The sequence below is a fragment of the Anolis sagrei genome, chromosome 4 (genome assembly GCF_037176765.1).
Source record: "Anolis sagrei isolate rAnoSag1 chromosome 4, rAnoSag1.mat, whole genome shotgun sequence".
Lineage (NCBI taxonomy): Eukaryota > Metazoa > Chordata > Lepidosauria > Squamata > Dactyloidae > Anolis > Anolis sagrei.
The window spans coordinates 205,648,406-205,663,515 of record NC_090024.1 but is presented as its reverse complement, the minus strand read 5'-3'; the positions used below and the strand labels follow the sequence as shown (position 1 = coordinate 205,663,515).

General features: G+C 39.4%; 1 protein-coding gene across 1 annotated transcript in view; it reads right to left on the bottom strand.

Moving 5' to 3' along the window:
• Positions 1-4,006: 4,006 nt before the first annotated feature.
• The window catches only part of LGR6 (leucine rich repeat containing G protein-coupled receptor 6), a 159,737-nt gene continuing 148,633 nt past the window's right edge, over positions 4,007-15,110 (bottom strand). The window contains exons 15-16 of the mRNA XM_060772489.2: positions 9,931-10,011; positions 4,007-9,381 (exon numbers count right to left, since the gene is read on the bottom strand). Coding sequence (XP_060628472.2) covers positions 8,129-9,381; positions 9,931-10,011 — 1,334 coding nt within the window. The 3' untranslated portion in view covers positions 4,007-8,128. The remainder of the gene's footprint in view (positions 9,382-9,930; positions 10,012-15,110) is intronic.

Here is a 15,110-nt window from a genome sequence, read left to right as displayed (position 1 = left end):
GACCCTGCTTTTGGCTGATGAAATAGTCAAGTTAATTAGGACTGTTGTGTGGCTTCAAGTTGATTCAGACTTGACATTTAAGGTGGAGGGCTGGATGCAGCCAGCAGGCCTTAGTTTCGGGACACCAGCTCTAGGTGATTCCGTGATATACAGTACTTCTGGAAATTGCCATAGTGCCACTCTCGAGGACCTAATATAGAGTCCAGCATGACTCTAAGGGGTGGTTCCCAAACTGTGGTCCATAGATCACCAGTGGTCCGCAAGAACTGAAATAATGTCTGAGGCCTCACCTTTACTACACTGTTGCAATGAAAGTGGCTGGTCTTGCCTCTTACAGTGCCAAGGCAACAGAGATGTTGGGAGGGGAGAGGCTGACTATTCATGAAAGGCTCGGCAACAAGCTGTTGCTACTCCTCCTCCTTCCTGAGCGGAGTTGTTCCATGTGGTGCCTGGAAGCAGGGTGCCTTGGTGCCTTCGTTTTTAGGCCTGTTCCTGCGGGTTATTTGGGGGTACTGATTCAGAAAATTGCATTAGATAGGCACCAGCTCTAAATTATTAAATATAGTTTTCTGTGAGCGAGCAGATAGTGACTACTGAATGGCATATGTTCTGTAGCAGAAACTAGAGCTGATGTGGTCTATCCCATGCAATTTTCTGAATCAACACCACAAATAACCAAACCGAATCTAAAGTTGACCAAAAACTGATTTGTAACTCTTTTGATACTAATGTTGGAGAGTGGTCCCCAGACAAAGTGGTCCCTGGTCCAAAAAAAAAAGGTTGGGAACCACTGCTCTAAGGTAACTTTCAGTGGATGTTCTCCTTTTTAACAGAGTTTGCTGTTACCTATTATTTTCTGTTTTCAAGAACAAGTATCCCATGGGACATACTGTATTGTAGTTGTGGTCTTGTCTGATCATATGAACTTGACTGTTGCCCTTCTTCTTAGCCGATGCATACTAGCCTTGCCCATGTGTTTGTGATATTTCTTTATTATATCAAACAATATTAGATTGTACGAGTAACAAGCTACTCCCCAAAGCAGTATGCGTGATTAATAGGAACCTCTAGTTTTCCCCATGTTGGTGTTATTTGGTAATGCAAGAGTTCAATTTGCAGTCAAGTGACTTGCTGATTGGTTTTTAAAGAAATTTTAGTTTTTTGGTATTTTGATTGGGGTTTTCTTCTTGGTATATTTGATATCTCTTAAGATCAGAAGTTGTAGTCTTCCATTAAATGCTTTCTCCTCTAAATTTTAGGGTGTGACAAAACATTAATAAAGTACCTTTGAGTATTTTTAATTTCAAAGGAAAAGATGAGTGTCACTTCTTTTTGTGGTTACTACTTTTTGGCACTGTAAGCACACTTTGTGGAGGGGAATTTTTCTTATATGGTGTTTTTGATAATTGGTACCTGCAGTTAGTTATGAATTCCCACACCCTGATAGGGAGTACTTGTAGCAAGTGTTCCAGCCACCATTCATGCTCTCAGCAAACGATAACATCTCACCATTTCATCATCTGTGGTTAGCTTATATGTGCTTTAAAGGTACATTGAATTGGATTGGAAGCTAACAGGAAATCAGTGTACATGAGCAACAGTCAGCTTAATGAGTTCCTTGCAATCTGCTTGATCAAATCAGGCTACATAATCCTACATTAGTTTAAACTTCCAAGCCCACATCAGAGACTTCGTCAACTGCCAGCTTTCGGTGGGCATGAGCATTGCTTTGGGCAGTCCAGCTTTTACAGAGAAAGAAGTCTCACAGCCTTCTTTAAACTATTCAAATGTTATGGTCCTATAATGTACATACACTCCTTTCTGCACCCTAAAATGTATATGTTTTATATCCTACCTTCCTACTTTAAAATTCCCAATTTGACTATGCTCAGTGTTTCTGCAGTGAAATCAGATCTACCAAGATTTAGAAATTTTGTTCTTCTATAGTGGACCTGTTCCTACCTGTGCTTTCTTTTTTTACTTTGGAATACATTTTCAGGTGAGTCAAATGAGACCCAGTCATTTGTTTTACTAGAGAGCAGGGTATAAATAGGGTAAATAAGTAAATAAATCTATAGCGAATGGAAACTAGCATCATATGAATGAAAGCCTGGCATACAGGCACAGCCTCCTCATCTCTTCTGTGTTGCATTTGCCCATTTCCCTTAACCTTTCCTCTGAATCCAAAGCAGATTTTGGGATTGTATAAAAAAACAGCTTTTTTAGTTTGAGTGAGGGAAGCAGTCCTACTAGTGGAAAAATGTCCTTGAATTTTATCCATTGTGACCCCTCTTTTAAGCAAAAGATCATGATTGAGTTACAGTAAGGTGGGAATTATGTGGCCCTTCAGATTCTCTTGGATGGCTACTCTCAGCTTTATTTATTGGCTGTGAAGGCTTAGATTGCTGGGAGTTGCAGTCCAGTTTGTACCATTGAATGAAAATATTTTTTCCTGAATTATATATATATATAAAGCTATGGCTTCTCATTGGCTTATATTGAACTTATTTCCTAGGATTGCACTTTTTAGACTTGGTGCCATGAGTTTTTTTCTATGTGCTCTTAATAATATGTCTTACTTTTTTGTATTCATGGCTGGAATCACTGGGTTGTTGTAGGTTTTTCAGGCTATATGGCCATATTCTAGAAGCATTTTCTCCTGATTTTTCACCTTCATCTATGGCAGGCATCCAGGTGACCTCACAACCTCTGAGGATGCCTGCCATAAATGCAGGCGAAACATCAGGAGAGAATGCTTCTAGAACTTAATCTTGTTTGCCTTTATAATTGTGCTTTTTAATACAGTGCTAGCTAGGGTTTTTGGAAACATACGTGGAATCTGATTTTCAAGTGCAAGAAATTTGATGCCAGCTTCGAGGCTTTGACACTTTTCTTTTTCATGATTAAAACAAACTTGAATCTCATTCCCCATTATTTCATCTAGGGAAAATGTTATTCTATACTAAAGGACCAAATGGGGTATCTGTATCTATCTTTAGTACCTTCTACTGACCAGAAAGCAACTCTTCACTATACAACCTCTCTCTCCTGATCTTCCCTGCTTTGCTGTCCCATTGTTTGTTTCCCGATGTAAAGTCAAGTTTGACAAACCCAAATTCAGTAATAAAGCATGCACGTGAAATTTACATAACCAGAGTTCAACCGTCTCAGTTTAGATTCGGTTTGTTGGCATATAAGTTCTCTACAACATTTCATGTTCCTGTTTTTCTCTTATATAGATTTTTAAAAATTTGAATGATGGGCTTAATTAACATTCCAACCCTTGTGGGTTAGCCATCTGTATTAATCTGCCTTAAAAACAACTTTGATCTATTTTTTGTTCTTTCAATTATCTGAAGTCACAGACTATTAATATTGTACTTAAGCCTCCTTGAAAGCCAACTGACATCGAAGGAGGAGTGTTCACTCATTCATCTCCTTGGGCCTACATATAAAGGCATGCACTGAAAGACTTCATGAGATAAGAATTTGTTGCTTTCTTGTGTTTCCCTGAAGGACTGGTGTAATGCCCCAGCAGCTAGTTTGTCTTTTGCTGCTGTCAAGACAGACTCCTTCCTTATTAAAATAAAGCCGTCCACTGTTTTTGTCTGAGGTGATGTCTGTCTTTCTCCCACCCACCCCCTTTTTATAATCTCTTTTGTATATCCCAGTTGCTGAGATACTCATTTTTTCTGGTTCTTCTTAGCTTGCACAGAGACCTGGTTCACACATACAAGTCATCACTTGACAGCTTTGCACTCCAGCTTTGATGTCTAGCAGCTGAATGTATGAACTTATAAATTGGGAAGCCCTTTGCTTGAGGTAATGTGGATGCTCTAGTTATGATGTTACATCTAGAAGAGTGTGTTGATACACTAACAACATATCTGATGTAATTATCAAATAATAATGTCCAGCCCGCATTCTTGTGGCATCCTGACTTCAGTCACTAGAACAGTACAAATTAGTTGTTTAAAAATTACAGTTTTTAATTTTCTATAGTCTTCTATAGGGAACGATTTACAAAGCAATATACAAAAAAAGAAAATAAAAACAAGAACCAATAAGAGAGGGAAAGTGGCTATATCTCTCTCTCTGTATAAATATACACATAATATACAAACACACGCATGCTGGATATTGCATATATGACATGTATATACAGACAATAACATATACATGGTGTGTAAAGGTATATCAGATATTTTTCTTAGCTTCAACATAGGACGGGATCTTGATATGGCAATGGACACAGTATGATCAATGGTAAGAATTGTAGGAATTCAGGATTTGTATTGGATGACCTGACTCAATCTAACAATGACAAATATAACAACACCATGTTTCCTGTAGCACTAGTTTTCGGTAAGTCAAGCAGAAGTTATATAAGAAAACCCCACTCTTCCTCCAGCTCAGTCTCTTAGTATCTGCCCCCTTAATGCTCTGTCTTTCCTCTGGTTCTCCTTCCTGCCTTCCTATTCAGTTCCTCATATATTGATACATCTTTCCTTTTGGGGCACATGGTAACAGTTTTGCCATATTTTTTCTATGACTGTACAATCTAGGCCCAGGATAGTCATTTTTTCAGATGTCAGCTTCCTGTTTGAAATAAGCTCCCATAATACAACAAAGAACATGGCGAAATAGACACCTACCACCAGTGTCTAGCCAGCTGAGGGCTAAACCTTCTCCACTCTTGCTTAAAACCATGTTTAGAGACTAATAATGGGTGACTGAAGAATGCTTGATATTTACAAAGCTTTGAGGCAGTGGTTCTCAATCTGTGGTTCTCAATCAGATGTTTTGGCCTTCAGCTCCCAGAAATCCAAACAGCTGGTAAACTGGCTGGGATTTCTGGGAGTTGTAGGCCAAAACACCTGGGGATCCACAGGTTGAGAACCACTGCTTTAGGGTCCTGGAAGCTTCCCTGTTGTAATATCTGTAAGGACCATGCAACAGTTATGAAAGGCCATAACTTGTTTCAGGCAACTATCTAGTAGAATGTTGAAATAGCTTTATAAACTTTATTTCATAATTTCCAAAATGTAAACATTTGAAGCAAATTTCTAAAATAAAATAATTTTATTTTCTCTCACCCGGATTTGATGCAAGCTGTTTCTGTTAGCATGCTCTTCTGTTCCAAAGTTGGTTTCTAAATGGTTGGTTAATTTTCATGATAGGAACTGTGCCGGATCTGAAACAGCCCTTAATACCCCCTCTCACCCACAGGAAAAGCGAAATTGTCTCCACATTTTCTAGAATAGTCCCTTGCCCCTCCTGACCTTCAGATAATCAATCAGGCTTCATATAGGTTAGGAATATCAGGTAGGATGAAGTCCACACAGCCAGTGGTATTATTTACTATTTTGTGTATGGTAGCATGCTCAGCACTTGGCAAACCAAATCCCCAAGGCAACAATATTAAATACAATTAGTGTACTTGGGAATAAATCTCACTGCATTCAGTGTGACATTCTTCTGAGTAAGCATGTTATATGGTTCTGGATGAGCAGGTAGCTTGCTTTGATCTTTATCCTTTCTGGTAAATTTATTGGGGCAGTAAAGGGCAGCTGTGTAAGGCATTTAATGTTCAAACATAGCAATCCTGTTGGATTTGATTTCTGAATTTGGTACACAAGCTGTTCTTTGCCTGCTTCATTATTGAAGGAAGAAAGTTTTTCACTGGGCTAATTACTACCTGGAAATGTGGCTGACAGCTGCACTGATTAATAGCTTATGTCAGCAATTCAATTATTTCCTAATTTATAACTTAATGTGAGACCCTCTGGAATTCAAGTGCTTCCTATTATGCTAGCTGTACCTTTCTTCTTTTGGGGAAGGCATAATGAGTCATCCTATTACATATAAGACAGTTTTTACTGTGTCTGTATGAAGCCATAAGCCTAGGTAGCAACTGGGGATTAAGAGATCTGATGTTCTGTCTAACCAGAACTCCACAGTAACCAGAATTACCAGACATGCCAAATTAATCTTATGGGATAGCCGCAAAATGCATCTGAACTGTTTTTGCAGCATTTCTCACTTTTTTGGGTTTCAGTCTTAAGGTTTCTCTCCCAACTCTAATAAGAGCTAAAAGCTCTTAAGGGATTAAAATGTGGTGGTGGTGGGGACTCAATTGATAAGAATGTCCTCATACAACACTGGACAAGTTACTAATGCTGATAGCTAGACATCAGCAAAGAACAGATTTACTTGGCCATAAAAAATCTCCAGGAAGTATGCAAAGAATGAGGAAGCAACAGCTCCCCTGGTGGCCAGAAGCTGGAAAGTTAAATAGCCTCTGAGTGTCTGTCTATATATGTTGTGTGTCTATGGCATTGAATGTTTGCCATGTATATGTGCATTGTAATCCGCCCTGAATCCCCTGTGGGATGAGAAGGGTGGAATATAAATACTGTAAATAAATAAATAAACAGAATGTAAAAATAATTTGGAGGTTTTTTATTAACCTGCTCTTAAAAGTGTACGGTATTTTCTCCAATTAGTTCATTTTGGAAATGAATCCCATCAAAATTATAAGATAAATTTGCTTGTATGCCTTAACCTCACAATGATGTTAAGAGTGAGACCCAGCCTCCTGATTTGCCCTATGTCATTGTAAACCATCGTGGTACAGTAGTTTACATGTCAGACTAGTATTCTAGGAGTTCAGGATACAAACTCCCACTCTGTCATGGAAATCTGTTGAGTGACCTTGAGCAATCACTCTCAGCCTCACGGGAAGACAATGTCTGTACAAACCCTGCCAAGAAAACCTCATGATGATTTAGCCTTAGGGTAGCCATAAAACAGAAATTTCCTTTAGACGGGAAGGCAAAAGGCGTAAATTCCCCTTTGTAATTTGTACCCTTAATTTGCAAAAAAAGTTGAAAAGTTGATGGTTAAAAGCTTAATTTCATAAGCCAAAATATACTGTTTTTGTTTTTAGACTTGAACTATGTCAATACTGATGCTTACATTATTTCTATCACTGTGCAATTGGAACACAGTATATGTATCAGTTGGCTTTATGTGTAGTTGTACTGTGTTAGATTTACAGTACTGGCTAAGGATATTTCATGGTGGGAATCTGTCCTATGAATACTAATTCTGTGTCTTGCCTTTTCTTGAGTACATGGCTATGTTTAGTAGCTTTCTTCCTTGTAACACTGGCAGGTTTAAAAATTGAGAATGCTACAAGGCATAAGAAGTATTTCTATACTGTTTGTTCTTCAATAGTCTGGGTAAAGGTCCTTAGCTTAGAACTGACTTCCTTAAATTGTTTTTCAGCTCACTTTATACTCATGGGCTCTGGTGGAACTACAGCCAAAAAGATGCAATCTATCCTAAGCAGTGAGCTAAGCTCGTGGTCTGGTTCTTAGAGGGGTGGGCTGCAAAACTCTTCTAATTTTGGATTATCCACTACACTTTGACTCACAGGCAGCAATGCTTTAATAAAAGACGTTTTGGAATGCATTAATTTCTTGGGAGTTATTTTAGACATCTGCAGACATTCTTTGAAAAATCTAGGCTCTATGAAAACTGCAGTTTTCCAAATTGAAGGCCACTCCTCTTTTGTAAGTTTTCAGATATTTTGTAAAAGCAGAAGTGATTGTGTATCTCATTACATTACGTTATATCAGTCATAACATCATCCAGAATTATACCTACTCTTTCGCTGTCTTAGGATATGATTCTTCAGTTCAACACTTCATTACAATTAGCAGTTGGTCTCATACAATTTATCAGGGGTCAGAAATATCTCAGGAAACCAAGACACGGTTGGTTAGGTAGTGCAGCAGCTTCTGGTTTTGCAACTGGCTTGCTTTGCTATGTAATAGCCTGTCTTCTTGTTAACATACTTTGAGGATTTGAACTCTTCCCTAGTTTTTCCTGTACTGAGAAATACTCTGCAGTGCAGTGCTTCAGGATAGGAGGAGATAATGCTCCAGCAAGCAATACATGGAGCAAACCGCACCTTGCATTCAATCAAGCCTTCTTTCCAGAAGAAGCAATAAACTGGGTTGCCCTTTCCCCCAGAAGAGCTCATGGTGGCTACAGCATGGCATCTTTGCATAGGTTTTTCACTGAAGGAATGTACATTGTGTCCGGAAAGCTGAAAGATAGTTTATAAGTGAGAAGTGAAGGCTGGTGTAGATGATGTGGGGAACAAAGCAATCCGAAGGTTACTCCTTGCTGTTGTGTCCCTACTTTCTGATGCAATTAGCAGCTCATCTTCAGCAAGGTAGGACAGGTGGGTAGAGAAGCCATTGTCATATCCTTTCACACGTGCCTTTTGTTGGCAAGGGATGAGAGTCACTGAAGGGAAGTTGTAGGCATCTAAGACTGATGAGCAACTTGAAGGTACTTTGAAGATGTCTGATCCCTCAAAGATATGATCCATGTCAGAGAAAGCAACAAGGGTCTGAGTAGAGTCATATGTGCTCTTCTCTGTGTCCTCAGACACATAGGACTGAGCACAGCTCTCCTGAGCCTTCCCCTTTCGCTTCAGTAACCGCAGGTCATCTCTGAAATGGGGGTTAAAGAGCAGGTAGAGCAAGGGGTTTAGGCAGGCGGGCAGAGGGAGCACCACCAACAACACAGACTTGATTACTTCAGGTGTGATGAGGAAGAGGCTGAGCATAGAAGAGAATGTCAGGAAGGCCACGGGACAGTAGAGAAGACAGTTGGTGAAAATGAGCCAAGCAACATGCTTGATCATAGCACAATCCCATACAGAATCAAACTCGCCTTTCAATAGGTTGCAATAGAGGCGAATGTATGTCCCAGTGATAATGAGGAAGCAGAGGGTGTTTATCAGCACCAAAGTCACCATAAAACCCAACATGGAAGGCTTCCCATCAGGGAGTGGGTAAGGTAGGCAGAGTGGAGATGCCCCGTATTCCCCAACAGAGAAGAAAGGCAGCACTGCTGCAACCAAAGAAAGTGCCAGACAACTTAGGGCACCTGCTTTGACACTGCCAAAGGATGGTACTTTCCCATATGTCTGCATGCATGACACTGAGAGACTGCATTGCACAGTGGCCAATGTTAGGAGGAGAATGGAAGCCTCTGATGCAAAGACTGACAAGAATCCAGTCACCTGGCACCCTATACCTGTCTCCCACCTGGCTCCATATTTTGCAAAATGACCAAAGGTGAATGCATCCACAAAGGCCAGAATAGCACAATACAGGCCTGTCAGTATGTTAGAACCGGCAATGGTGCCGATAACAAACTTGATAGGAGAGAGATAGCCAGGCGAGGCAAAGACAACCACCATGACCAGCCCATTGCACAGCATGGAGACCAATGTGATTAGCCAGACGCCCAGGCGGATGACCCAGCTCTCAAACAGGTGATCACAAGGCTTGAAAGGACCTAAAAAGGAAGGAAGCAGCAATATTACAAAATTGGATAATAAAGATGCTGCAACAAAGCAGGGGATACCATACCTTGCAAAGCTTCAAATCAAAAATTAATCATGAACTTTTGCCTCATTTTATATTTAAATTTACTGAATTCTTAAGCAGAGCCTGAATTAACCTATGGATACATGCCTAAAAGTAAGGTGGCTTACTGCATAAGTAAGCATAATAATGATGCAGCTATCTTAGACTTACAGTTCAAGAGGTTCAACAAGGAGCTTTGGAATTAGCATTCAAAAGATGGGGTTTATTTGAGTCTATGTTTGAGGAAGTTCAGAATACTAAATGGGACACACACAAGCCTGCCTTCTAAAATCCTGCACTGCTCTAAACATTCACCAATATCTCAAAGGTATTCAACATCGAGCATCACAAAACTAGTATTTTCCGGGTAGTTTTTGACTTCCATATTTTTTATGGACCACATATATATTATAGTCATTACTCCTAATGAATTAAAAGTTTTCCCCAATGATATCTGTATTTTAAAAATCTTTCTTACCAGGGCTGGGAGTACACTGGATGTTAGGGTATAGCTTTGAATCATCAAGTTCTAACTGGAAGTCATCTACATCCAAGTCATCTAAATAACAAAACAGAAAGAAAGACATCACAGTTATGTTAATGCTCATCTTTGTATTGTGATCAGTCTCTTATTTTCTTAAAATCACAGCTGCTGAAATTGTGAACAACAAATCTTTGCAATGCTTTTTACATTTCTGTATCTTGAGATTAGAGCAAGAAGCCCCAGAAATAAAACTTTCAAATCAGAAGTCTTAATATCCACAAAGGAATGAGTGGCATGGGAAAGCTACCTTGTACAACATTCACCACTGGCACAACTCACTTGATTTGTAGTTATGCTACAAAAATTCATTCTAAAGTTCTCTTACAGTGTCAGTCTCCAACAAAACCCAAACCCATTCTTCTCATTTTGTGGGAGGCATCTGTTATAATTTTGAAATCCATAAAATATCTGGAAAACATTCGTGGATATTTTCCACAGATTAAATCTGTGAGTTTATACTTTCAGAGGGAACATAGCTATATTGTTGCAAATTGATATGAACCAATTGTTTCAATGCTTCTGTCCAATGCTTTATATGTTTATGACACAAATCAGCTTGTTAGTAACACATCGGAGGTGGGCGTATTTGCTTGTTTGCTTAAAGCATCTATGTATCCTTTCAGCCTCACAGGATTGCCAATGGATAACAAACATTAAAAACAAATGAGAAACATTTGAAATCAGACCAGAAACACTTCTTAAAATTATTCTAAAGCATTTTAAATGGCCAGAACAAATGTCAGGAACCAAAAGCCAGATGAAAGATCGCCTTTTTGGCTACTTGCCAGAAATTCAAAAGAGGAGCCTCAATCCTATTGGGAAGAGAGCTGGAAAAACACCTTGATGTTTAGGTTCCAGTGCCCCCTCTGGCTGAAGCTCCTTACAACGCACGGATAAGAAACGCCACATCTATGGAATTTCTCCCCACAGAATGAAGCAAAGGGAAAGATGGCCCTAGAGATGTACTGCTTAGTGAGATACAGAGCCTTTGTTAAGCAAAATTTTGACAACACTACAATTAAGGATTCCTCTCGACAGTAGTTGCTTTTCACCTTAAACAGAGCTTTCATACAGTACAGAATTCATACTGAATATTTCCCCAAAGAATTTTTGTGTAAAAAATAAAAATGATGAATGCCTATGAGCAATATTGCCCATCACTAATCCCTTCCCACTGCAGGGAGCCCAGGTAGCTCCAACCTAGGCGAGGAACATGTTGGCATCTGGAAGAGAATTACTTCTTGCCCAGTAGTCTAGACAGTTGAGTCTTGGCTGTTTATTTTACTGGAGGTGTCGAGAACATGATTTGGGCTGTCTTAGCAAAAAGGTGCATATTCTTTTCCCACAAACATCCTGCCATCAAAACAGCCTGGTTGTACAAAGGTAACTACACAGAGCTTCAATTGAACTTGCAAGTGAAAAAAATAAGCCGATTTTGTGTACTGCTGGATGCAGGGCAAGGCCCAATGGCACAGCATAAAAGCTATGTTGAACCTGTTCCCTCAGGCTACATGAATCCTCTCTGTTCTCTGACTCTGACTGATGCAAAGCTTTTCCAGGAAGAAATGTGAGCAAATGAATGCATGCCATCATGGGCAAGAGGATGCCTGCCCACCAAAGAAGACAGATTGTGGGTAACAAACCAACCTGCCATTTCATACATACTGATGCAGTTGGACTATGAAAGAGGACAACATTGTCAACTCTCATGCAGCAGAGCAGAAACGATGTCAGCGTGTCTCATCTTTGCTAGAAGAATAGATATTGGCACCTATGCCAGAATGTCCCAAATAATAAACACCTTACAAGATAGCTCGCTATAAGAGCTGTTTATTTCAAAGTGAAGACAGCATGAACTTGGAAGAAGCTCTAGGATACTGCCCATTGGAAAATCTACCATCAATGGCAAAGAAAATTCTAAAGAAAAAAATAAAATTATAAGGAATTAGAGGAATCAGGATTCTCACATGTAAAAATCATTTAACCCCATAATGCACCCCTCCCAAAATGCAAAGGTTTTGTTTGTTTGTTTTACCTTTTAAGGAACAAAAAGCTCATGATTAAATAAAGAGCCAATTTAATACTAGAAAGCATCAACTACATTGCAACTCTTGACTGCAGATTGTACAGCTTAGAGACATGCCTTATAAAATGCAGGAAGGTATCATTCCTCTTCTAAGAGACTATGGCTTCACATGCCAGGGCATTATAACATAGGCCAGAAAATTGTCTCTGAAGGATAACAATCCTACCTTCATTATTCTGTGTCAAATGTATTTTTCATTTCAACTTTAGTATCTTGATCTTGACTGTGTGTGGGCCATGTGTTTATACAGGCATGTCATGCAGCAAACAAACAATCCAAGCTGTGGCTTGGGAATCAGTTCTACCAATGTTTTTCACATGTGACTTCCAGTTGCACAGTAACACCGCCCCCCCCCCCCCCCCCACTGAAAAGTTTACGCCTGGGAGCAGGAATAGATTAAGCTGTTCTACTTTGATCTCCACTATGCAGAATCTTTCCCAATATAAACTCAGCCTTCCTCTTCAGTTCCTTGCAGTGTACCAGATGTAGTCAATGGTTCAGACTATTTGCAATGAATAGAATAATAATAAAATGCACAATGTGGGTGACTGCACTTAAGTTGGGAACGTGAGAGCGGGCCTTTTCAGTGGCTGCCCCTCAACTCCGGAACTCCCTGTCCAGAGAAACCAGAATGGCCCCCTCCCTGCTATCCTTCCAGTTGCAGGCTAAAATCTTCGTATTCAGGCAGGCTTTTAAAGATAAAGGTTTTTAAGATCAATTCAGGGGGTGCTGTGGCTTCTAAGTGAATTTGTTTTAATGGTTTTTATTTGGGAAATTTTTAATACTTTATATATTTAATATCAATGAAGATTATGAAATGTTTGTGGGAAAGTTAAAAAAAAGATTGATATTTCAAGTGAATCTATTCCTCCAGTGAAGATTAGAAGAATTTGACAAGGGATAAAACAATGGCAATCAGAGCTCAACAAATAGCAGATGACACAGCAAAAGGGGAGGAGTACAAACAACTTTGTAACGAAATTCGAAAGAGGCTACAGGTGGACTATGATGAATATAAGATTATGCGACGAAGAGAGGCTACAGAGAACAATAAAAGTCTTTTTAAAAAGGAAAAGCAGTTTCAAATGAAGAAAAAATTACCAATTGCACTAAAAAAATGAAAACAATACACGTTACAAATAGATTGGAAATGAGACAGATATGTTAAGACTTCTATAACAACAAAATGCAGGTAGTTAAACCACATTTTGAAACCAAAAAAATCCCTAACAGTATTATTAAGTGAGGTATATGAGGCCATAAGTAAAATGATGCCAGATAAATGCTCAGGAAAGGATAGGATAAGAACAGAACACCTAAAGGCGGGAAGTTATAACTTTCAAATGGCGATCGCAGAACTTTTTACGCAATACTTACAAAGTGCTATCTTACTTAAAGATTAGACAAGGAGAAACAGAAAAATTTAACAACTGTCACCCTATTACACTCCTCTTTCAACTATATAAATTTTTTACAAGGATCCTGCTACAAGAAATACCTCAAGATATGGAAATCAATAGGGAACAAGTGGGCTTCAGACACGGCTTCTCCACACTCATATCCACGCACTCAAACAGCTACTGGGAAAAAAGAATATCGAGTTCTGGTTTGTCTTGCTTTCATTGATTACCAAAAGGCCCTTGACTCCATTGAGAGCAATGCTGTCCTTAATGCTCTGCACCAAGCTGGTGTAAATTCAGCGAATATGAACATCAAAAAAGCATCAATACAGGGTGCATCAATGGATATAAAACTGTTGTCATAGAATCATTTAGTTGGAAGAGGCCTCGTGGGCCATCCAGTCCAACCCCCTGCCAAGAAGCAGGAAAATCACATTCAAAGGACCCCCAACAGATGGCCATCCAGCCTCTGTTTAAAAAGCCTACAAAGAAGGAGTCTCTACCACACTCTGGGGCAGAGAGTTCCACTGCTGAACAGCTCTCACAGAAGTGTCAGAAATGTGTCACATCAGAATAAACATAGGAGTGCGCCAGGGAGACACAATATTGGCAAAACTGTTTGTGGCAACTTTAGCCTCTTCCAAAAAGGGATTTCAGTTGGGATTTAATTTAAAGGCGGGATTTCAGTTGATGGCGAACAACTTTTTCATCTCCACTTTGCAGACAATTGTGTTCTTTTCGCCAAAAATCCAGAAGAGTTACAACATGATCTCCAACTAGCTCAACTCTTAAAATCAGTAGGATGAAGAAAACAAAATGGATGAAAAATTAGTCTCATGACCAGGGCTGCAGTGTTATAAATAGAGATGAAATTGAGGAAGTGACAGAACATGTATATATTGGACAACAAGTACAGTTAAAAAAAATGGCAATTGGAGAATGGACAAAATGACAAAAGGCGGCTTGGGTGAATTTTAATAGAAACCGGACAGTTCTATAGTGTTGAAGATATCTCCTCTGACCTTCATTTGCAGCTTAGCATGTTAGAACTGTCTGGTTTCTATTAAAATTCACCCAAGCCGCCTTTTAATAGAAACCGGACAGTTCTAACATGCTAAGCTGCCAATGAAGGTCAGAGGAGATATCTTCAACACTATAGTTCTACCTGCAATGTTATAAGCATCTGAAACATGGGCAACAACAAAGTTAGAGGAGGAAAAGCTGGCAGTGACTCAGAGAGCGATTGAAAGAAGATTGTGTGGCATGATAATAAGAGATAAGGTCAGCAAGAAAGAGCTGCATCAAAGAACCAGGGTACGCGACGTGGTCATTGAGATTTATGAGGCGAAAAGAAGATGGGCAGGGCATATAGCATGAACAAAAGAAAACTATGGACATGAAGACTAACAAACTGGATGCCAAGAGACCACAAGCAGCACTTGGGCAGACCTTGTACTTGATGAAACAAACCAACGGTCAAGCTATTCTGCCAGAAATGGAAAAGAAAAACACAGAATCATATATTTTGGCAAATGGGAGATTTGCATGGAGCCCAAAGGAGTGGATCGATGACAAATAGAATAGAATTATATTTAATCCCCTTCAGGGGAGATAAAGCAGGGTAATAA